This window comes from Gouania willdenowi, chromosome 18 (assembly GCF_900634775.1).
Source record: "Gouania willdenowi chromosome 18, fGouWil2.1, whole genome shotgun sequence".
Lineage (NCBI taxonomy): Eukaryota > Metazoa > Chordata > Actinopteri > Blenniiformes > Gobiesocidae > Gouania > Gouania willdenowi.
The window spans coordinates 21,609,478-21,634,140 of record NC_041061.1 but is presented as its reverse complement, the minus strand read 5'-3'; the positions used below and the strand labels follow the sequence as shown (position 1 = coordinate 21,634,140).

The following is a 24,663-nucleotide window of genomic DNA, read 5'->3' as shown; positions in this document are numbered from 1 at the left end:
AAAACAAAACAATTAATGACCAAACAACATTTTTGTGGCCCTGCTGTGGTAAAGGTTGCTCTCCTCTGAACTACAGTAATCACACATGAACTGAAAAAGAAATTATCATTGAAGGTACGCACGCTAAAAAGTAACGCATTTATGAAGTTTACAAAGTGCTGCAAATTGCATATCGCAAAAACAAACAATTACATGAGCAGTGACTTACAGCGAGAGAGGAGAACATACAGTGAGAAGTAGTCCCGTCTCAGTGTGTAAGAGGTCACTTATCAGGCAGACAGGCCTGTAAAATTGTTATAGTTCAGTAGTCAAGGCTCTTCAATTAGCTGTAATCACAGCTATGTGGATCAGCCTTATTGCGGCACGTGAATAAATAGTTACGCATATAGAAAGTTACACTCGGGTGCTGCTTTGGACGGACAGGAAGAGCTTTGTAAATCACACATTTCCTCATTCATCTCGGTAGATGATGATATCAATGCAGACTTTCATTGACAATGGAATCTTCCATCTGTCTGAGCGGAGATTTTGATTGCTAATGAGTTCAAAGCCCAGTGATAATGAAGCAAGTGTGTGCACAAGATTGAGCTTATCCCCTGTGGAAGAGGCAGATTTTCTAGTAGTTTCTACATTATTCTAATCACAGGCACTAAAAGCGTGGTTCTCAAAACATTGTCTCATAGACTTTGTTGTGTTTGATACGGCTGCATTCCTTAAAGCTGCTATCCGGATTTTCTGAGAGGACGTTTCGATGTCCCACCCTAAAAAGCTCCTCTCTTCTTCCCCCTGCCTCTGCAATCTACAAGAAGCCACGCCTCTACTTTTCTGCATGTGCATCACGGAACAGAACAAGATTGCACTGATATAGGTCTATGGGTCAGATAAGAGCCAAAATCATATTTACCTGTTTGCTGTTGTGACGCGCGGCTTTGTTTCCGTGCACAGTTCCGCATTCACTTTGATTGACAATCTCAAAAACAGGAAGTTAAAGCCTATTGGCTGGGCGCACTCGGCAATCGTTTCCATTTGTATAGGGGTCTATAGGACGTAGGAGGGACTTATGTATATAAATGACCACCGGGAGTAGACCGTAGTAAAAGACTAGTTAGGTATTTTTTCGCATTTCAAAATAATCAAACATAAACATAGATTTCTCAGAAACTCCGGATATCAGATTTAAAGAGGAACTCAATCCCAGGTTTTGGTTGACGTGCGCCAAAAATGCCTTGATTATGGGCGGGGCTCCTGGAGCAGTATAGACACGTCGAGTCTACGCTATAAAATCTATGCTATGCTACTTACTAATGTTATGCCGATACCAATACTAGTACGGGGAGGAGCCACATTACGGCAATAAAAGGCTGGCATCGGTATCGGCAAGTACCGTCAATTAACACGCCAATGCCATTTACAGCATCAAACGCTTCTTCAAACGCAGCGCCTTGTGTTTGTTTTTCTCTATCTTGACTCTCACTCCTACCCTGACTCCTGAACACAGAAACACGTATGGTTACGTGTTCAGTGAAAGACGCGGCAAGCTATCGCTATTGGCCCGGAGCTGCCGCTCTGAACCAATCGCGGGGCCGAAAAACGATGAACGTAGCTACGCACGAGAGAAAATGTCGGCAACTTCGAGGACCTAATTTTCGGCAAAAAACAGGTCATATCTTTTTTTAAACGTCGCAGTATCGGCATGTATCAGTGTCGGTAGATACTATGCTACTGGGTATCGGCATCGGGATAATAAAAAAAGGGGTTTATCGGAAAACTCAATACTCACTATATCTAGGACACTTTAACTCCTACGCCAATTTAGAAACTAAACTTTCATACCTAATTTGTGTGAGTGAACATGCAAATTCTACAACCACCTACAATTAAACAACTACATAGTTGGATATTATACCTCTTTTTTCATTATAATATAATGCTGACTTATTTACTAAGAACACAACAAGTAAAAGAAAGATCAACTTCCAAAAGGTTCTTCATTATGCGTTGAAAATAGTGATATTGTCGGGTCATTATCGGCCGATATTGGCTTTAAAATTAACTATCGGACATCTGCCATTCTACCGATATAATTAGCCGATAAAATAACATTCGTTGCTTCTTTGATCAACACATAGACATCATATATGTAGACGTCTCATCGCCCGTTGACATGCGTGACCATAATATGCCCATCTTGTGTGTGGGGAGCAGACTTCAGGAGTGCTTGTATAAAAATGGTTGGAGACGCTCAACAATCTCAAAGTACATTTATTCACTGAATTTACCGATTTCCAAACGGTTGGATTTTTTCAATATTTGAGGATAATAGGAAGGTTAAGTAAGTAATTAGGTATTAATTGTTGTAAGTAGGACAGGCTGCAAGAATCTTCATTGTTTTGTTGAACACTTGTCAGGAATAAATATATTAAATATCTCATGTTTTACAGAACGTAAGTTGAAGTGTGTTTCCCATTTTGCACAAGGAATGATTACTGATGTTACATTATTTTCAGCTTTGTCTCGTGTCTGCATTTGCCCGTGGGCTAGCATGATAAAGAGTATGCAGAAAAATTCTCTAGTTTAATTCCACTACAGGAACTAGATGATGTCTGCAATTAGGATTGAGAGGAAAAAATGTAGAAAACACTTTACTTGAGGTGTTATAGATAAGGCTGACATTACGCTGTCGTTATTATGACAGGAGAACTGTCATTAGCATGAATATGGTGTCATGGAGGCTGTCATTAAGTGTTTGTTTGTTCGCCTAACACTAACCTTAACCCTAACCAGGGTGGGGGCAAATACATTTTTGAATTACAATTACATCTTTAATTATCCATGTTCAATTACAACTCAATTACAATTACGACGACCGTCATTTGTTCCAATTACAATTGATATTTTTCCCCTGAAAGTCAATTACAATTTAGTTATAAATTACTAAAAAATCACAGTTACTGAGCGTGAAATAAATAACCCCATAAGAGTTATCTGTTAGCATCTCTTATGATAATGTCTTAGCTCAGCTGTAAAATACACTAAATTATTATCTGTCATGGTTACCTTGTTAGGCTTCCCTACCTATGAAAATATTAGGATTAATATTTTTGGTGTGGGGGCGTCTGAGCCTTTTTTCTGTGAATATATCCCTTTATTTTATTATTATTATTTTTTTAAATAATTAAATGATCCCCAATAGTGTAAAAAAAATTTTTATAAAACACATTTTAATAATTAAGTACGTATAGAACGGTAACATGGTTCCACAGGTTGGCGTTTAAATTACAAATGAATGAATTATAGAATTCCCATGCCAAACACAATTAAATTACATTTCCAATCACTGTTAGAATTATGTCACAGTTTCATTAACTATCAATTACGTGATTACAATTCTAATAAACCCTAACCCCACTATATCCCTCTACCTAAACCAAAAAATGCCAACATAGCTCCGAAGGTGTCATAATTTAGCGAACGACACTTAATGACAGCCTTCATGACACCTTATTCATGCTAATGTTAGCCTTATGTATAAAACCTCAAGTAAAGTGTTACCGAAATATCTGTATCGTTATAGACCAAGTGAGTTTGGTCAATATGACCGAAAAAATCATTGTGCATCCCTAGTATAATAAGAAAATAATGTACTTAATGAAAAATGCAACTACAGTTAGCTTTTATTGGAGCATATGATGTGCATAACTCACGCGCTTCCCCTCTTTTCTCCATTTTTTTGAATGACATTTCTGCTATGTATGTATATGTAATACATAGTGGGCGAGTGCCAGTGAGGGAGCACAGTGTGGCCCCAGAGGAGCACATTCAGACAGATGTAGCATAATAATGACTATGCGGGACGACATCAGCAGATAAGACCCGAGCCTTAAGTCTCATGGACCTGATTTGCTAAAACCCAGGGGTGGGTTCAGAGCCGCTGTGACAGCTTAATGAATTAGAATCTCTAGTCCTTGCCTTGCACTGGGAAGGTAAATGGGAGCACTCCAGGAGGATTTTTGTAGCTAACACAAGACCTGACCAGGTTGCTGGTAAGTGTCTGGTGATAGAGAAGTGTGAGACTGTAAAAAAAAACCAACAACAACAGAAGGTTTCTCCACAGCGGCTTGACAATGACACCTTTTTATGAAAATGTTCAGCAGCAAGTGGGCTTTTATCACAGAGTGGGGTATTAGGGCTAAGCTTTAGCACTCGGGTGACAATACCTCGAGAGTTGGAAATTCAGACAAAAATAAATATTTCAACTTCAATCGCACAGAAGAGTTGTGTCAGAACGTACAAGTAAGTTACACATGAAATACTCATGTACAAATAAAAAGTTGCTCAATTAAATAGTACTCGAAGTACAAGTCACTCGGTACTTTAACCCCACCGTTTATTTTTGGTAACAAATCTTGCCACGGTTCCCTTGCATACAGTAAACATCTCATGTATAAACTTAAAAAAAAAAAAGAAAAGACAAGATCTTGCAGAATTGGAACTTCTACAAAGGCATCTGTATAAAATAAAAAAACAATAAATTCAATTCCAAATAAAAAAAAAAAAATACTCTCAGGTTTTAAGTATAGCTAAATTCAAGCACTCATAATAATAATAATAATAATAATTAGCATTTAATGCTGTTTTGCCGTGGTTTATCAAGTTTAATCTGATGTCTGGTCATTTCATTGTGTAGAAATATAACAAAGTACTTTACTTATTTTAACAGGTACTTAAAGTCCAAGTAAAATTACTGATTTAGAAATATACTAAGAAAGTTCTTATAAAAGCAACTCAATTACAGTAAAGTAAGTACTTGGGTGGGGGATTGTGTATTTGTCCAAAAAGGTCTATCCTTTGATTATTTCATAATTACTGTTTTATCAAATTTATTTTTGCCGTCAAAGCTAACGTCAAACAGATCAACTAGCTTTAACTATTAGGAGAAGTTGGCTTAAGAATTGTACCGTTACAGAGCAAACAGTCCTATACTCTCACAGGCCAATGTCTTGTGACAGCTTTAAGTCCATGGAGAGAGAGAGAGAAAATGAGTCAGAGAGGACAATATTATGTTAATTAAGCTCATTTAAATAGCTTAGCAACTCTACATGTGAGAGGTGCAATCCAATTATCCCAGCTACAGGCAAAGAAAGGGATGAAAATAGAGACAAAATGCTAGCTGGAGCTTCCGTGTTAGTGTGATTGTGCTTCATGTGTGTTTTTTGTACCCTCAAATGAAGCAGGAATTAAATTTGTCGCATCGAAAGGTGATGATTGGAAGGGAATGGTGATTTTAAAAGCAGAAACCAAAATAATGCTTGTTGTTGACAATGTCTCCATGTCCTTCATCCCAAATGACAGTTATCAAACTGGCTTAGGTTTTTTTTTTTCAATCATTGCCCTAAATTATGTACTACCAAATTGGAAATCATTAAAAATGTTTGTTTATTTGATCCAAATAGTGTAATTAATAATCCATGTATTTGGGGGAATTTCTCTTAGCTTTGTTGAACATTTACATTTCTTGCGAGGTTTCAGATTTTTACGTCATTTTAAAACATTTGAAAAACAAGTCATTATTATTATTATTATTATGATTATTATTATAGGGCAAAATAGTAGTCAAACTCAAGAGAAAAATGTGGTTCCAAGAGGGTGGTTATTGTACAAACACTAACATTTTTGCCAGGGGTGGACTGGCCATCTGGCATACCTGGAATCATCTCAGTGGGCCGCTGACCCAAAGCGGGCCGGTACGGTCCGCTACGATTTTTTGTTTGTTTTTTTTTTTTTTTAACCATGGTAACAGGTGGCCAAAAATGATCCAAAAGTGACAAAAACGTGGCAAGAAAAGAGTTGAAAGTGTCTAAAATGGGACAAAAGCAAGAGTCAAGAGTGGCCAAAAAATGGGCAAATAAAAAAGAACTAGGTAAAATGTAATGGCCAGATTTAATGGTCAAAATGTGGCAAACAATAGTGAAAAAGGACAAAAAAAAAAAATGTTTTGTCCCAGTCCACCCCTGATCCTTGCTATTGCGTATTGTGTGTACATTTGTTATTAATGGTACATAGCCTAACCCTAGCACATGGATCTTAACATTTAATATGTGTGCATTTCCATTATTAATGCTTTTTGTTTTCAGTGGCATGTTTAATCTGAAGAACAAACACAATAAAAACAAACAAAATAATTTCTTTTGTGTAATTTGGTACACAGACATCACTTCTGATAGAAGATCTTTACTCTGAGCCATTTGCAGGACCTTATTGACATTAAATAAAGCCTCCTCTGAGCCCTAACCCTGGCCTGTTAGCTTTAGCTCATTAATTTGCTATTCCTTTTTTCTCACCTTCATTACACAAATCAGTCCTCATATGTGTGCTCAGTCACACTCCGACTGTGAGGGCATGTGTGCATGCAGCCGTGTGTTATCTGGTGAAAATGCAATGCGGTGCAAAGAACCGAGTCTTAACCAAACAACTAAGGGATACCAGAAATTTCTCTGATGTCTCACTATATATGAAATTCATTTGATCATTTTAATATTGGCAGACATTAGAAACCGAAAGATTTGCTGCACAATTACATAAAGAACAACAGGAGCATGGATATGCAGAGGAATCAATAAATGCTATTAGCATTCCACATCAAAGTAATGTATATACAGGGTGTTGAAAAGCAACGGGGGGGAAGGAATTTCAAAGGAAAGGAGAAAAAAAAAAGAAAAAGCAGTAAGAAAGCTTGAGTTGGGGAACATCAAAGGAGTCATCTGGGTGAAATCCTTGGCTTGTCCCTGACAGTTTAGGATAAGAACAGTTCAAGAACGGATGCAGCACCAAGGAAGCACTCAGTCGAAGATATATTCGGTGGAAAGTCGGACCAACAAAGCCATGCTCAACCAATTATCAATGGATTTCCCTGGATGTACAATGTACCATGACACACACCACGGAAGACTCTCTAAGTAGTCAAAGCCAATCGAATTCATGGGCTGCCATCACGCATCGACTATTACACTTCGGGTGGTGATTACATGAATGTAAATTGGTCACAGTTCAATACATCAATAGATTCAAGATGGCTGCCCAACTTGAAAGGCATGTAGCAACAACACAGATGGCTGAGGATGTGGTGCAAAAAGGCCCAGAAGGCAGCAGCTTCCAGAAACATCATCTGCCAACGCAGAGACATAAATCAAGACACTGGCCTTTAGAGAGTATAGATAATGAGACTGGTCTCCCAGGCCTGGCTCTGGTCCGCTTTCCACAGTCAACAGAGATCAATACACAAACAAGCCAATTGCCAGGATTTTTGTAGTCAAATTAGCGGCCATTGCCAAAATAAAACAAGAAAATTAACTCTACTCTATAGACTCTATTTTCAGTTTAAAAAGCGGAAAATAAAAAAAACATCTTACCATGGCCCCCACGTGTAAGAAAGGGCATCCGGTTGATAGCAATGGGTACAGTGCCATGCTTGTTGTGGAAGTGGTGGACGTGGTGGGTGGTACTGAGGGAAGAGGAGACGCGGGCGGCCACGGCTGGACATGGGAACACCAACAGGGCTAGAGAGAGCACCAGCCTGAACAGGAAGGCCGGGCTGGCCCACACCACAGGCGAGGCAACAGCTGGCCTGGCTTCCAATAGCAACCCCTCGTCCACCTCCACTTCCACTTCGTGCTCCATGGAGGCGGGGCCTGAGAAGAAGGAAAGGCCCCTCCTCCTCACACGACACAAACAGGAAGCCAACATCTCAAATGAATCCAGGGCCCATGTTCCCTTGCCTTCCAGCCCAGGGAGGAAAAAAAAAAAAAAAAGAAAAAGCAGGAAAATATAAGCCAAGAACAGAAGAGATCCTTGAATTACAAAAATCCCAAAAGGAGAAGAAATAAAAACAAAAAATATTGTAGAAAAAATCGACAAAATCCTTCCAGAATCAAGAGACCCCCCCACCGAAGATTTTCCAGTAGTCTGATTGATTGAAATCCAAAAGCTTGATCCTTGCGTACCAAAACAACTGCTCCTTTTCCCACTTTGTGCACAACCTCAACTCTTATTTCAAAGCCAAAAGAAGTAATTACAGCAGAGATTTAGCAAACTACAGACTCCATCCAGGCTTGTAGACATATATATTGTGCACTGCTGTGGGAGTATTGTTTAGTGGGGTTTTGCACCCATAATACAAGCCTCCATCATCAAAAAAAGGTCTTCAGACATTCAGTTTAAAAAAAAAAATGTAGGTACGGTGATGTTTTCAGGGCGACAAATTCCAACTGGAAGCCGCAATCTGCATCTGACAGCAAAAACTAAGGCTAGGAAAAAGAGAATCAAGGACAGGACAAAAACAGATATTGTGAACGCAGGACCATTCGCTTGGTTATTTCCAAGTACAGCAATGCTGAAAGCGCTCTTTTCTGACAAAACAGATCAATATGGATCATTCAGTGCAGAGCAGCACCAAGAAGACACCCCAACAGGATTAAACCATTGGGTGGCTGACGATTAGTCCAACACAGGCACCTTCCCAATCCGAGGACTTGTAACCAAAGCCTTGTCCTACTTGCGACTGTTCCCAAAGCCCTGCGAGTATAGAATTCCGTCTTCTTCGTCCCCTCTTTCAGACGCTCCTTTCCAAACGAGGAGCAGCCTGTGCTCCTCTGAGTGGAGCTTCTCCGACACAGGGTGCTGCTGCTGGCTCGCTCAGAAAGTCTGACGATGCTGTGAAATACATGCTAATTGAATCAGAAGCTGCAGCAACGAGCGCATCCTTCCTGCCCGCGCATCTCTTCTTCTTTTCCTTGGATCGACTCAGCCGGTTGCTCCCCCTCCCCACCCTTCCTCCTTACAGGCAGCGTACAGCTCCGTACAGGGCAGTGCAAAAAGAAAAAGAAAAAGAAAAAGACTTGCGGGGCAGAAACAAAACCGACAAGGAGGAAAAGGTGGACACAGTAGGATCCTTTGAATGCACGGTCGGGGACTCTGATACAGAAGCTGAGTGAAGACTGTGAGAGAGAGAGAGAGAGAGAGAGAGAGAGAGAGAGAGAGAGAGAGAGAGAGAGAGAGAGAGAGAGAGAGAGAGAGAGAGAGAGAGAGAGAGAGAGAGAGAGAGAGAGAGAGAGAGAGAGAGAGAGAGAGAGAGAGAGAGAGAGAGAGAGAGAGAGAGGAGAGAGAGAGAGAAAGGAGGAGGAGTGGGAGGGGAGTGAGGGAGGAGAGTCGAAGGTGCTTTCAGGAAGAATAGGACACACACATGCAGATTGCTTTAATACACGCTCGCACAGGCACGTACACAAACAATATCTGATTACAGAAGACATTTAAACACATCTTTACTCCTATAACAGAACAGTATAGTGCTGCTTCATTTGTTTGTTCACATTTTGAAATAAATGTAGAACTGTCGGCTTAAACTCGATCTAACAAAGCATTTTTTAAGCCGAGACATGTCTCTTGGGACTAGAACCACCGTAGAGGGTTGTGTCCTTTCATCAAAGGCTTTTTAAGAGAAGTACCTTAATATTTTCCAACATTCTGTGCTGTATGTATCTTATTTTTGGGTTGAATTGTAATCGAGCAGTAGTTCCCAAATGCAGCATGGACCTAAGAATACCAGTTCATATTACCATAAAGTGGTTAAGTCTCAACTTCATCACTACCTCAATGTACCCAATTCAGTCTTCCATAATCTTTAACAATGGCTCAAATACAGTTATTGCATTTTAAAGCTTCAACTCATCTAATCTCAATGCCTTTTTTTTTTCATTCTATTGACCTTGGATTACAATTTAGCTTCTGTATTACTATTCTCCACATCTTGTAACATTTTGTTCATTTAGTCTTTGAAATGATTTCAAACTAGTTCAAATGTCTCTCCCTTTATTCTCTTGTGTAAAATGTCTTTTTTTTTTTTTATTTCTCTCATACACGAGACCAGTCGATCACAAGGCTAACACACAGAGTCGGCCGATATCTCTATAAAAGAGTGCCCAATGAGAACAGTGTGACATTTGAATTAAATCTGTGCAAAGAGCAGCGTGTGAATCCAACCGACACAAACCCAAACCCCTGAATCAAAATAAAAAAAACAAAAATCAATCTCGAGAATAAATATAAATCATCACCCATTTTTTTAAAACAGCAGTTTATTTTTTTGAAAAAAAAAATAACACATTTAATGTAACTCAGAGACCATTATAAAAGCTAATCCTTTAGTTTAGGTCTAGTCTGTTCCTACTTTGATGAGAAGACCCAGTAAATAAAACTCATTTTTGAATAAATTGTAGCAAAAAAAAAAAAAAACATTGGTTACGTTTCTTTTGTACTGATGACATTTAAAAAAATAATCTATTCCTCTACGAATCTTGTGTTTGTAACTGGACTACATGTACTTCCCTCCCTCCTAATTGCAAAAAGTAAAAAAAAAAAAGTGGGAACACAAAGAATTGGGAACATCTGGTTCAATATGATATTTAGAAAAAATGTGCGGTCATTGTAAAAAAAAAAAAGAGTTTTAAAGTATGGGCTACGAAGGAAAGAACATATTAGATACAATAAGATAGAGAAACATGAGTAGAGGATGAGCAGGTAAGAGAGAAATGAAAGTAGGAAGTGTGTAAGATAAATCACAGCTGATAGAGATGCTAGTTGGGACAGGAGCTCAGTGTTGGAGACAAGAAGCAAGAAAAATGGCCAAAACAGAGAAAAAAACAGCGCAGGTCTACACTGATAGAGCAAATAGAGTCTGAAGTATTACTCACACACACACACACACACACACACACTTAAGCCCCTCGGTCAGGTTGGAGCATCCCAGGGGAGTTGGCAGATCCTGTTGATGCCGTCAGTGACTTTAAAATAGTGGCATTTCAACTTGGTGACTGAGATGGAAGACTACATTTGTACGTTTAACCAATGAACTGAACTCTCAACGAAGGATTACAGGAACGTCAAGAAATACAACTGGAATTCCTCAACTCCCACATCCACGCAATTCTTCCACAATTGACTGTTGGTGTGGTGAAAAACTACCTCAAAAGCCATATGAGTAGACTATCCCAAACGATTCCAATGGATCTTGTCCGAACTGTCCAGAGTCGGAAGAAGAGACTGCTAAAATACGTATTCATAATAATATCTCTCTATTGAAGGAATCTCCGTTTGTGTGTCTATGTGTGTGACTGTGGCTCAAGTATCTCTGCCGTTCAGGGACAGAAAGAGCTGAGACTTTCAACATGGCTGCTGCATGGTTAAAGGGTGTGCAACGTCAGGTTTGTTTGAACGCCGCATCTCCACACTCTGCAGAACAGCTCACTGTTAACAGGTAGTCATGGTAACTCAGGATAAGTTGAATCTACAGTAGTGACTGCACAAAGGGCTTTTAAAAATGACGACAGTGTGTCTAATATCCTAGAAAAAAAAAATAGTGACCAGCAGGTGTCCTCAATGAGCAACGTTTGTAACTATGATGAGTAATAATATTAATAATAAAATTAAAAAAGGCGTGTTCAATTCAGAATTACATTTACATTAGGAATTGAGTGTTTACAAGGTCAGTTTAAAGATGATTTCACTTTTATTCTGAATTGAGGAGGAATTAAACCTCCCATGTAAACCACCCATGAAAAAGCTACTTAACCCCCACTTCTCTATAGTATGACATACTTCTTACAGGCACTGCACTAGTATTCATATTGATTGGATTCATATAGCTATTTTTTCAAGGAGACTCAAAGCACGTTACAGAAACCATAATTCATGCACACCAATCATACTGGTGATGGTAAGCTACATTGTAGCCACAGCTGCCATTTTGCGCCTGTGGCCCCTCTGACCACCACCAACATTTATGCACAATTAAACCCATTCATACAAGGCAAAGTGTAAAGTGCCTTGCTCAAGGACACAACGACAATGACTTGAATAGAGTGGGATTCGGACACCCAACCCTTCGGTTAATGGACGACCCACTCTACCACGAGGGTTCCCAAACTCATGGCCCGTAAAACCAATATTTCGGGGGGGGCAAATTTGGCCCTTTGGAGCATCCAATTCGCACCCAGGCGAAAGTAAAAATGACTGAGAAAACATGAATCATTGTGTAATATAATATCAATATTTGCAGGTGCGCACAGTTTTCCCGATGCTTATATCGCATGATTACAGTCAAACTGTTGAAAAAATTATTACATTGTGTTTTTTTTTTTAGTTTGTATGGTTTATATGGAGATAAAGTCTCAAATAAAGTAAAAATATTCCCCTTAATTAAATTGAATTTGGTCACAAAATGTGGGAAATTTAGAGTGAAAATCCTGTTGAGACTATCACTTTACTAGGGCACGAAAATGTTGGAATTACTTGTTTTCCCTCATAAAATCTGTGGCCCACTTGAGATCAAACTGCTCCGTATTTGGCCCCTGAACCAAAAGTAGTTTGATACCCCTGGTCTATCATATCGTGAACTTAGTGTATCGTCCCTCCCTGAATCCATTCCTTCAAAAACTGTCTAAGCCTATTCGCTCAGAGTAGTTTAATAGTTTAGTGTGACTTTTCAACCAATAAGAATAATAGACTGAAAAGATCAATTACATATTACGCATATCTCTCCTTGGACTGCAGGGTTCCTGCGGATGCTTAAAAAGCCTTTAAAGGCATGACATTCACAAATCTAAAAATAAGGCCTTAATTGACATTAAAATGTCTAAAATCAATGTTTTCAGAGTCTTAAATTTGAACACAAAAGTATGATTTTATGATTGTAATTAGTTTCACATGACAAAATAAATGGTAACGTCCATCCATCTATTCATTTTCAGACCCGCTTGTTCCTGTTTTTCAGGGTCGCGGGGGATGGTAACATTAGTTTGAAAAAACATGTATATAATTTACCATAGAATCGTGCAATCATGACAGCGGGACAAACTGCAAAACAGTGACGCGGTTGCAGAGGGACTCTTTCAACAACGTGGGGAAATGTAAATTAAACAAAAATTGGCCTTCCAACGTAGATTTTTCTTAATGGCTTTTCTTTATGCTTTTGATTTTTAGATATTTGTTGTTGTTTCATAGAAGTCTGGCTATTTTTTGGAGTCGTCTTGTGTGATTTTCATTATTTTAGTCATTTTGTGTATTTTTGTGTGTTTTCTCTTTTGGAGGCCGCCAGATGTACGTCTGCACTAGACACTGGAAAAAAAAAATAAAAATACCCTAACCCTATGAAATTGATGGGGTTTTTTTTCCTCAATTCTTTTTACTGTGATATCTCAAATTGAATTTCAAATGACGTGAAATAGTCTTGAACCTAAATTGACTGAAGCTGTAGGAACCCTGGACTGACTGAATCATTGTGGTGAAGCATGTACTACTGTATTTATGAGTCTACTCTTGTAAACAAGCGTATGGAAAATAGGCTTTTTGCAGCCAATCATTGGGGGATGTCCCTCAGAGGACAGCATGTAGACTGGGAACTCATTACGATGGAAAAACACCAAGGACCACCAACACCTGCTGCTCAACACCCCTCAGGCGCACACAAAAAATACAACAAAAAAAAAAAAAAGCAAACAAACACACAGGTGAAAGTGCTTGCGTGAATGCTAATCGCACTCACACACACACACACACACACACACACTGAATCGACAAACCCCCCCAAATCCCCTGAGGGAGAGTGAGGTCAGAGATGGAAGGAGTGGGCTTAGTTTCCTGACAGACGTGGGATCAAAGCCTCTCCTCTTTGCTCTAATCCTGAGGAAACGTTCTTCCCATTATACATCCACTTAATTAGACCTCGAACATCTCTCATCTTAAGAAGTGCAGATGACACAAGCAGATGGGAAAATGGAATTTCACTCAGAGAAAAGTAAAATACAAAAATAAATAAATAAATAAAAAGGCAGGGGTTGACGCGGTTGTGCAGGTGATGCTGGGGTGTAGTATTGATCTATTCACGGTGCAGGGAGCGGCGACACCAGAAGAGCAAGAAAATAAAGGCGCTTTTAAAATGGGACAAAATAAATCTCTCTCCGTGCGCAAAGGCGAACAGCTAAACACAAAAAGCAAGTCATCAATTTTTAACCCCAATCTTCTGCTAGTGCTGCTCAGTGGATTTCTCTGTGCACAAAAGAAGCCCAACGCTACAGCCGGTTATGTAAGTGCACTGCTGGGAAACGTCCTCCAGCTGCAGGATGCTTCAGACAGGGAAACGAGCTTGTTGACAGTGCGGCTTTCACTTAGTGCACCAGATAATAACAATAAAGAAAACACAATGTGAGATTAATGTGCAGAAGCCTTCCTTGATCACCAGATAACAATTCCAAGAAATGCAACTTTTTTTTTTTTTTTTTTCTCCCCTCTTTTGGCGTAAATATACAGTATGTTGTCAAACTAAGTATAATACCCATGAAAGTATATCAAAATTGACGAAGCAGAGCATAATTTTCTGATTACATGCTTGACAATCCCCTAAGACAAATGAGTGGGGACCTGAAATCCTACTCAACAATCCTATTTAACCAAAACACAAAAGGAATTCTTAAGAGTCTTCTTTTTATGAAACATCTCTTTTTATTTTGAAGCAGTTTTGATTCTAATATCATTAATAAAAAATAACTGGTTGGGTTTGATTGTATTTCATTCTTATTTGATTTGATTTTTTGAGCCTAATGTTTGAATGGAATTTAAAATCATTCAAAGCAATGCTTGATAATCATATCACAGAGTTCTTCTGCTCTCCAGAGAATACATTTTTATCTACAACTACACACGTCTGCAAAGCAAGATTAAATATGCAAACAGTGTCCAATTCAATACGCAAAAATGCGGTTATTATCATTATTTTGTGAGTGCCTCTTTTTACAATTACTCTTCAAACTATTCCACTGCCTTGCATAGACAAAGTTTGCGGGGAGGGGGCATTGCCCCCCCCCCCGTCCCCCACCCAGTGGTCAGAAGTTTTCAGTACAGCTTTTCCAAATTCATTTGAAAAAATACAATTCTTAATATTGTGTACATAATATACAAATATTCTAAATGCCATAAAATACATTGACAGTACAAAATGTCTATTAATTATTTTGTTGTTCTTTTTTTAAAAAAAAAAAAAAATGTTGGTGCTTGACTTGGTTCTTCTTCTGTTGCACAATTCTTCTTCACAATGTAAATGGTGAAGCGACACTGCACCCAGCAGTTCATGTACGGTACTGCAGCAAAAAAATGAGGCAGAAAGCGGCCTGATTTCATCATGAATTTACGTGACTCTAAAAATGAGGATTTTTAATGACACAGTCACCCTCACAGAGGTAAAAAAAATTGAGAAGAAATCACAGTGGGCTGCTTTCTTCTTGTAGATAGGATGTTACATTTTTTTTTTACAGTAGTTTTACTGTGTTTTGGACTAAATGCTGGGATTCATTGGATTTTTCAATGTCTTAGGAAGATTTTGAGACAACTCTTTATGGACTATATGGACTCCGTAAGACATGGCAACATTATCAATTACGTTACTACTCATTTTTGCATTGTTGTATGTGTTACACATATTTATATTTTGGCGCAAATCTCTGGACCGTCTATATACATATTTTTTGTTTTGCACATCCCATTGTTTTCAATTGGAGTTAATAATTCACCCTGCTTTTTAGATAATTTTGCAGCTTTTTTGGTCAAAATGCCAATTTGTGCTGCTTTTGGTTGCTCAGAATAATCAGGAAAAGTTGATTATGTAGATATTTAACTCTTTTTTTTGTTTATCAAAAGAGGATGAAAAAAAAAGTTGTGACCCAAAAAAATAATCAATGACCACAGGGGGTGATAGTTCCAACTCTGCGATTTGGAAGTAGACAACAAAGTAGAGAAGAAGAGCTCTCCTAAGAGACCTTTACTCCCACTTAAACAGTGCACGGCTGACGCTCTGGTGGCTAAAGTTAGCGAGTAAATCACGGACCGTTGAAGGATTCCCACCCAAAAGGACTTCTATTCTCAGGGTTTGTGTGCCAAAGTAAATGCCCTTTGGGAGAGCTCTTCCTCTCTGCTTCATTGTTTACTACGAAACCGCGGAGTGGGAACTGTTACAATATAACAACCACACTAAAAATACTAATATTTTGATTCATTTCATTAAAAACTGAATGTTATTCATGCTTTATAAGTTGTGATATTGTAGTTTTCTGTCTTTCAGGCACTTCTACTTGATTCTGAGAGCAATAGGCAGCTACTGCGCCATGCAATTAAACAACATACAGAGCTGTTTGTTTCCATTACTTCATAGCTTATTTAATTCAATCTGCAGACTGTTCTGTTGCTCCCCCCAAGTCGTGTTTGGCCTCGTCCACTCCGGTTGGCCCATCACCTCTGACAGCCTCCGTCCTAACAACAGCAACAGCAATAAACTTGGGCCTGCAGCCAGAGTGCAGCTTACAATGTGACTCACTCTGTTTATTCACTTGCTTTAATATGTTGCTCTCAGGGAGGGTTTTTTAATTAAAATCTATTGGTTTTCCACCAACCCAGCATCCATTATCTAGCTGGCAATCAGATGCATGTGTTTGTCCGATAATGCCTTCATAGTACTCCACATTAAAAAAAAATAAAAAATGTGTGCCATGAAGATTTAAGCAAAAAATATTAAACCATCAATATACAAAGTTGATGGACACATTAGTGTGCAGAATAATTGAGAAAGAAACCCATTTGAGACATTGCGGCTAATCTGTAGTTAAAAGGCTCTCAGTGGTGTTGTATCAGACTAACAGGAAGTGTGGAGGAATAATGAAAAGGCATTAACACACAGTCATCAATACGAGAAGGAGAGCGAGGGAAGAAGATGGGGTTCCATGTAGAAGTCGGGATGAAAGAGAGACATAAAAAAAAGCAAGAGGGCTGCGTTTGATAATGAGAAGGGAGGGATTAAAGGAAGCCGCAGCAGCTAGGTGGATGACAGGAGAGATAATTATAGCTGAAGAGAGCTGGAATCCTGTTTATCCTGGATAGAGAACACACCTTCATCATGTGATATGAAATCCCTCAAAGGGGAGACCAACAATGAATTATTACCACTCTATTTGCAAAAAAAAAAAGCCTTTTTTCCGAATGCTATTTTCAATAATATTAATTAAATGTCTGGAAGGCCTTCGTTAGCCAATGTGACGCTAGCTCTTTTATAGCTAACTGAGTGTTTGCACTCCAGGTAAAGCTCAGCTGTCGAGTGCTTTAACAGCATCTCATCAGCTTTGTCAGCTTCTTTTTTATCCTCACTGTCATGATGATTTACAGAGTGGGTGATGCAGTATGGGGCGCTGATTGTAAAATAAACAGCAACTTTTTGCAACATTTAGCAGCAAAACTACGTTTACAAAACGTGTGATTTTTTTTTCTTTCTTTTTGACCAGATTTACAGATGAGTATAAATGTTAAATCTAAATGGTAAATATAAATGTCAATTCTAAATGTTAAATACTCAGTCTAAATGGTGAATTTGCATATTAGCTAATTATTTATTTAGCTAAATATTATTTAACATTTAGATTCAACAGTTAGATTTAACATTTAGATTTAACAGTTAGATTTAACGTTTAGATTTAACGTTTAGATTTAGATATAACATTTACATATAAATTTAACATTTAGCATTTAGATTTAGATATAACATTTAGATTTAACATTTGGCATTTAGATTTAACATTTAGATTCATTTAAATATTTTTTACAAGAACAAAAATCTAAATGTCAATTCTAAATGTTAAATACTAAATCAAATTGGTGAATTTGCATATTAGCTAATTATTCATTTTGCTAAATTGTATTTAACGTTTAGATTAATTTACAGATTTTTTACAAGAAAAAAATGTCAAAAAATTCAAAAATATTGCTGTAAATCTGGTCAAAAGCAACAAACAATTCACACACGTTTTTTTTTAAATGTGGTTTGTTTCTAAAAGTTGCAAAAAGTTGCTGTTTATCTTAGCATGTGCAACTTTACAATCACCGCCCCATAATCCAGCGATATGAAACCTGAATTAGCCCCATGTACGGCATGTTAGCAAATACCACTATACCCATTTTTTTTTTTAACCAGTTAAAAATGGACATCATTTTTCATTGCTGAGCTTGTGTGACACATTCAGTTTTTGATAAAAAGAGTCATGGGTTCAAACCTTGGTGCGGTTCCAGCTTGCATTGATTTTGTTTATTTTGTCTTTTCTTGAATGGTTAATTTATTTGGTTTTCTCACTCTCTCTGTGTCTGTATGTGAACAAAAGCTTGGGTGAAGAGAATTTATGTAGAACTCCTCGTGCTGCCTGTTTTCTCACTGGTGAAATCCATCCTCCTGATTACCCTCACTTCTTAAGGAGTGTCGGAGCAATGAATGTTGGTTTCTGCCTGTTGTATCACAGTGTATCGTAGCATTTTGGTGACAAATTTCGTATGGACAGCGTGGAATTATGTGTTTATAATTTTTATTTACACTGTTTTCATGTTGTAAATTTTTGGACAAAGCATTTGGGTATTTAATAGGTCCAATGTGTAACATATAGTAAGGCAAAGATGGATACCTTTCATCACAGCAGAGGCCACACAAAGGTGATTGATTAATCCAATGGCAACCTTATCAACAAAGGGTTTAGACTGATTTTCTTGTTGCTTTTTGGAGTCATTTTATGTGTTTTTCTGTTATTCTGTGGCACTTTTTTAGCCATTTTCTGTGTTTTTGGGGTAATTTTTGTAGCCTTTTAGAGTCATTTTGTATATTGTATTGCCTTGTTATATATTTTGTGTATTTTTGTTGTTCTTTCTCGCGTTGCGAGTCAATCTGAGTATGTTTTCTGTCATATTGTACAATTGTGGTTTTGGTCCACATTTGTAGTCATTTAGAGTTTTTTTTAGGTTATTTGTTGTCCTTTTGAGTATTTCTCTGTCATTTTGTGTGTTCATAGAGTCATTTTGTGTGATGTTTTTCGGGGGCCACACAAACTTAGACCGAGGTCCACATATGGATGAACTGTAGTCCACACTTGGTCGCTAGTTGCCCACATCTGCACAAAAGCATGCACACGCAACAGAAGAAGGAAAAAAATAACCTTCAACAATTGTTAATCCAACTTGGATTTGGCATCAATGCATCCTTTTCCAGCCTATTTAAAACAAAGCTTTGATCCAACACTGAGTGTTTTGTCTCCAACATTGGCTTCAGATGTGAAGTCGACGTATCGTCAAGCCAAACGGTTCCTGTCAATCCTAATAAGTAATATAAGTTGGGTTTCCAGACGTTGAATGTAGGCATATACGCATTTATTACCAATGTTAAGTATGTAACATTGTATACATTAATGGTTCCAATTTGCATAAGCGTGTATAAGTCAATCAAAGCACGTCACATCTCCATTACTGATCCATCCATCCATGAGTCAGCGTCATCTGTCACTGTCCCTCCAGCTGTTGGGCCCAGATGGGCTGATGGGCACCTCACTCTGCCTGCACTGTAATGTCCAAATAGGGGCATAACTCAGAGGACAACTGGGCCACAGCTTTTATTGACCCAGAAATATAGTGACAAAAGAAATCTAGGTGAACACCAAAAGGGGTTGAGGAAAAACTCTGAGCTGAAACACATTTGTAGCCTTGCCAAAAAAAAAAAAAAAAAAAAAAAAAAAACTCACGTCATGGTTTACAGCTTCTCCATGACTTTAAATAATACCTTTTCACATGCCTATTGTGATGGAAAAAGTCAGGGTACGGGCTGAAAAGTTGTTGGGGAGGGAGAGTGCCTGCTACAGCTATTCTGGAATAATACAGGCTCACAGTAATCTCTTGCACACAGGGAGAAATTTGGGATTTAAGGACTTTAGACACCATTTCCATAAACGATAAAGAGCAAACAATAGCGTGCAAGGGGAGAAGTGGGAGCAACCAAGTGTTGTTGAAGAGGGGAAATTACAGAGAGAGGGGTGTGTTGGTAAAAGACAGTGTCATCATCTTGCTGGGGAGCCAGATTGCACAGCTCAAGGGTATAATGCACCCCTGAGTTTCAAACGCCTGCAGAATTACAGCTGCTTTATCCAAAGCCTACATGAAGGAAGGCATACAGTTAAAAGTGAAAAAAAGACACCAACAAAGAGCACTGTACAAAGGCTTATCTAAGACATAGGCTGTGTTTGATCCTCCGCTGTTGTCAAAGTTTGATAAAGGGAAGTGCCTATCGATTCAAACTCCAGATGGAAAGCGCCGAGTCGTCGCTGAGATTAACACGCAACAACAATGTAAATCCTGCAGGGAACAGACTGGAGGAAATCTATTGCTTTTATCCTACAGGGGGAGAAAAGATAGGCTATAAGCTGCCATTTCATCTGTTACCGATTGTGTCCCGCGTCGTTTGAAACGCACCCCACTAATGTTGACGCGCACGTAGGCCAGGAAAAGTGTTTACTGAATGCCTGTAGAAGGACACACGCAGTTCTTTTGTAGAATTCTACAGAATCAAAGAGAAGTACCCAAAACCAATAAATCAACATAAAATGGTGACAAACAAGAGTTGTTTTATGGAATCTTTTAAAGGAATTAAAATAAAAAAAATAACAAAATTGGCATAAGTTTTCCTTCTTTTAGTTTCATTGGGTGTTTAGGATACTTCCTAATGGTTTATAAACATACTTACACTGCGTAAACTTACCCAACTAAACCCCAAAACCATTGTTTTTCTGCTACCAAATGTATTTATGTATGAAGTAGAATTTTTGATTGATTCTTGTCCAACTCTCAACTTATTTTGTTGTAAAAATGTAAGAGTCATTGTCCTCTAAGTGTTGAAACCAGGCTATTATTATTGAATTTCGCTTATTGGTTGAGAATGTGGTTTTTAACGTTTTGGTGGCTTTTTACATCATGAACCACCACTGTTGGCCTCGCCCCTCTGATAAAAAATTAGAATAGCATAGATTTTTCTTGGGAGATTTTCATGGTATAGACTCGGCATGTCAAGTATTTTGAACTTCCAGCCTAGATGCACATAAGCCAAAACCTTCAGCCGATATCTTTAGGGTTTTGTTATATATTTTTTTTTCTTAAATAGATGTATACGTATGCATGAAATCAATACAAAAAATAAGTTGGCATCCTTTAATGGTCTAGCAAAGACAGAGGTGCTACCACTAAAGCAAACCAAAATAATACATACACACACTTGAAATTACGGTATAACCTTTTCAAACTGAAATATATATTGTCTTTTGTTAAAAAGTTCTTAACAGAGACACGTACAGTATGATGGGTTGGTCGTTAGAAACCTGTCCCATCAAAGTTATTGCAGTTGTGTCCATGGGCAAAATTAGCTTCCCCCACATTACCTTGGAATAAGTTTGACCTAATGATAAAATGTAGTTTGTTCCACTTAATGCTTTGGTTTGACAGCCAAAGTAATACAGAGTTTGATAATTAAAACAATGAATCATGCTTGAATGACAATGTGCTTATATGGCATGAGTTACAAATTGAGTTGAATCTCTGGACCCAATGAGAAGGACTTCTGTCATATGTAGGACACAAAACAATCAAGCACTGGTTCATTTGAAGTATACTCCACTCAGACATGGTTTGAATCTAAGGGTTTTAGGAAGTATTAACTCTGCTAGATTCTAATATACTTTCCTAAGCTTCATTTCTTTGCTGAAGTGTTAAGAATTGGGCGAACATTACACTTGTAGGAGAGCATGCCTGTGACCAATCACAGAAACTGTACCACAGCTCACTTTTTAACCACAGGAACAGTGAAATGAACCATTTGCCTTCCCCCGTCCTCTCTCTCTCACACGCTGAGAACAGAAGGGCCTGCTGTAATTTACGACTGTGTGCCTTCCCCCTCTTTGTGCCAAGAACTAAGGCGTAGGCATTCTGCTTCTCTCCAAGAATTAGCAATGATTGAAAGTTGACAGAATTTTCATACAATTTTGAAATGCATTTTTCTACACCGTCATTAACAATTTTCTGCACAGGAAATCCTTAGAATACGGTTACATACAGTAGAGTTACAGTTTAAAATAGTGATGTAACGATTCACTCAACTCCCGAAACGATTCAATTCAAGATATTGGGTTCACGATACGATTCTCTCATGATTTATTTTACAAAATGGGACTGTAGACAAATGATGATTGGAAAATATTCCTTTATTTTTTTGAGAAAGTACTGTACTATTTTCCTTTTATTTTTCATTGTCATAAGAATCCCTTGATAAATTATTCAAAACAATGCAATTTAACTAAAAATAAATCTTGAATGAAATAAATAAAAGACAAATGAAGAAGAAGCCTAATAATTTAAATTCTGGTTCTATAGTAAACAATGCAAAACTGCATGATAGTTCTTTTTTTTTTTTTTTTTTTTTTTTTTTTTTTTTGACAGTGCAACTGAAAATGTATTTTTTTTTTCCTTAACAATTGGACTTTAAAAAAAAAAACAGTCATTGTCCTGTATTTACGTCAGATATTTGTTTGGACCAGCAAAGGGCGCTGGTAACCCAGTGGTCGGTTGGGATGCAGATATTCTGTGCAGTGAAGAAGAGATGCTATGTGCTAGCAGACAGAGCTAATAGAAAAATGTGACTTTTACAGATATTCACGTAATATTACAGACATTCTTTCGGTGCTAAAGGGGTAAGGAATCATTTATGAACATATTTAAGAGTAGAAGTAGTAGCAGATTCCTCCCGCCGCCTCAGCATTTGGACAAGAGAAGGATAAATATGCCGCTGTTTAAAAAAAGTACTGCAATTCAATTTTCAGAAAATCGATATCAACCGTGATACCTATGAATCGATTTTTAACTGCCTTACGATTAATCGTTACATCCCTAGTTTAAAATATTTGTAATGAATATCTCTCATTAACATTGCAAGCAGTATATCATGTTAAGTGTTCAAATGACCAGAAATACATGATGAGTTATTTTCACATTTCTTTTTCCATCACCCAAAAACAAGCTGATTGGTTTCCGCAAAAACCGACCAATAGGAACGCTTAAACCCAGATACAGTATGTCATCACCATGATGAGACCAAGCGCAAAATTCAAATCTTTGGATCGCTGAGTCACCTTGTCGCAATGTACTTTTATATTCTTTGTAACCTCACTGTGTTTTATTTTTTTAGACTTTAAAGCTGATATCCGGGGTTTCTGAGAGGACGTCTCGATGTCCCGCCCTAAACTGCCTCACTTCCTCCCACTGCCTCTGCCAATCTACCAGAAGCCACGTCTCTACTTTTCTGCACACGCATTGCAAACATGACAAGGTCGCATCAGGTCGCATTGATATAGGTCTTTGGGTCAGGTAAGAGCCAAAATCATATTTACCTGTTTGCTGTTGTGACGCACGGCCTCGTTTCCGTGCACAGTTCCACATTCACTTTGATTGACAGTCTCAAAAACAGGCAGTCAAAGCCTATTGGCTGGACGCATTAGGCAGTCGTTTCCATTTGTATAGGGGTCTATAGGATGAAGGCGGGACTTATATACATTAATGTATATGAATGACCACCAGCAGTAGACCATTTTTTTTTTTTTGCATTTCAAAAGAATCACACAATCATATATTACTCAGAAACTCCAGATATCAGCTTTAACTAAGCTTGCGCGCTCCATAAGAAAACTTAAATTTCTGTAATATTAAGAATAATTAATATTATAATTCTTAACACTCCTCGTCTACCCATCTGTAACAGATATTTTCAGCTAAAATATAAAACATAAGAGTTTACGCATTTTTCAAAGATTCCATTACCATTTATCAACCTGATATGGGACGGTATTAAGGCTTGCCCCGCCTTCAACGTAACAAAAGTAGTTTTGATTGGATACCTGCCGAAAAAGGAACATTGGGTGATTGGATTTTGTCACCTGTGAAAATGTATAGTTTAGTTTTAATTGATCGACACAAATTACAATATGTCTTCATTTAGTTTTCCTTCACATGTATTTATAAAAAAAATAAGTCATAGTCTAGTTATTACTACTTTAAAAAAAATAAGCTCACGAAAACTATGACAAAAAAAAAAAAAAAAAACTTTTAGGAAATAACATTTTAGCTGCTTGCTAAAGGAGTTGTTTTTTTTTGGGATCAGGCTTAAGTAAAGATTAGAGTCGACGTTAATGTACTACTGACAGTAATCATAGCTTCCTGTGTGCAGTGGTATCAGTTACCACAGCTTCTTAGCACTGAGTGTCCATTCCTGCAGATGTCCCAATACCCCCCGCTCATTTTAATCCCCCCAACACACACACACACACACACACACCCACACACCCACACACCAGTTCACAACTTACACTTCCATTACACACCAGTCTTTATCAATTTCTTCCTTTTGGGCGGCAGTTTGTTCATAATCCCCCCCTTTCTGCTGTTTGCTCCCTCTTGTGTCATCTCTTATCTCAGGGGGGAGGGAGGACACCCTTTGAAATCAACACTTTACACTGAATTTCCTGTTGTGCACAAATGTTCCATTCCCTTTCACTGTTCTGACATTCACTTTTCAAAAAATAAGAGTCAAATTGTATTTATAACGCACGTATATTATGCACGTTTTACTCGTGTCTTCACCTTTTTTTTTTTGACATGAACCATGCATGTTTGTGCAGAGTGCAAAGCCTCTGCTGCAGCAGAAATCAGGATTTCAGAGTTAATGGACAGGGT

General features: G+C 38.1%; 1 protein-coding gene across 4 annotated transcripts in view; it reads right to left on the bottom strand.

Annotated features, from left to right (window-relative positions):
* The window catches only part of LOC114480087 (neurexin-1-like), a 577,574-nt gene that overhangs the window by 294,337 nt on the left and 258,574 nt on the right, over positions 1-24,663 (bottom strand). Inside the window, exon 1 of one of the 4 annotated variants that reach the window (XM_028473909.1) lies at positions 7,410-7,776. The exons of the other annotated variants lie outside the window; for them this stretch is intronic. Coding sequence (XP_028329710.1) covers positions 7,410-7,743 — 334 coding nt within the window. The 5' untranslated portion in view covers positions 7,744-7,776. Of the gene's footprint in view, positions 1-7,409; positions 7,777-24,663 lie in introns of those variants that run through there. 4 annotated transcript variants of the gene reach the window in all.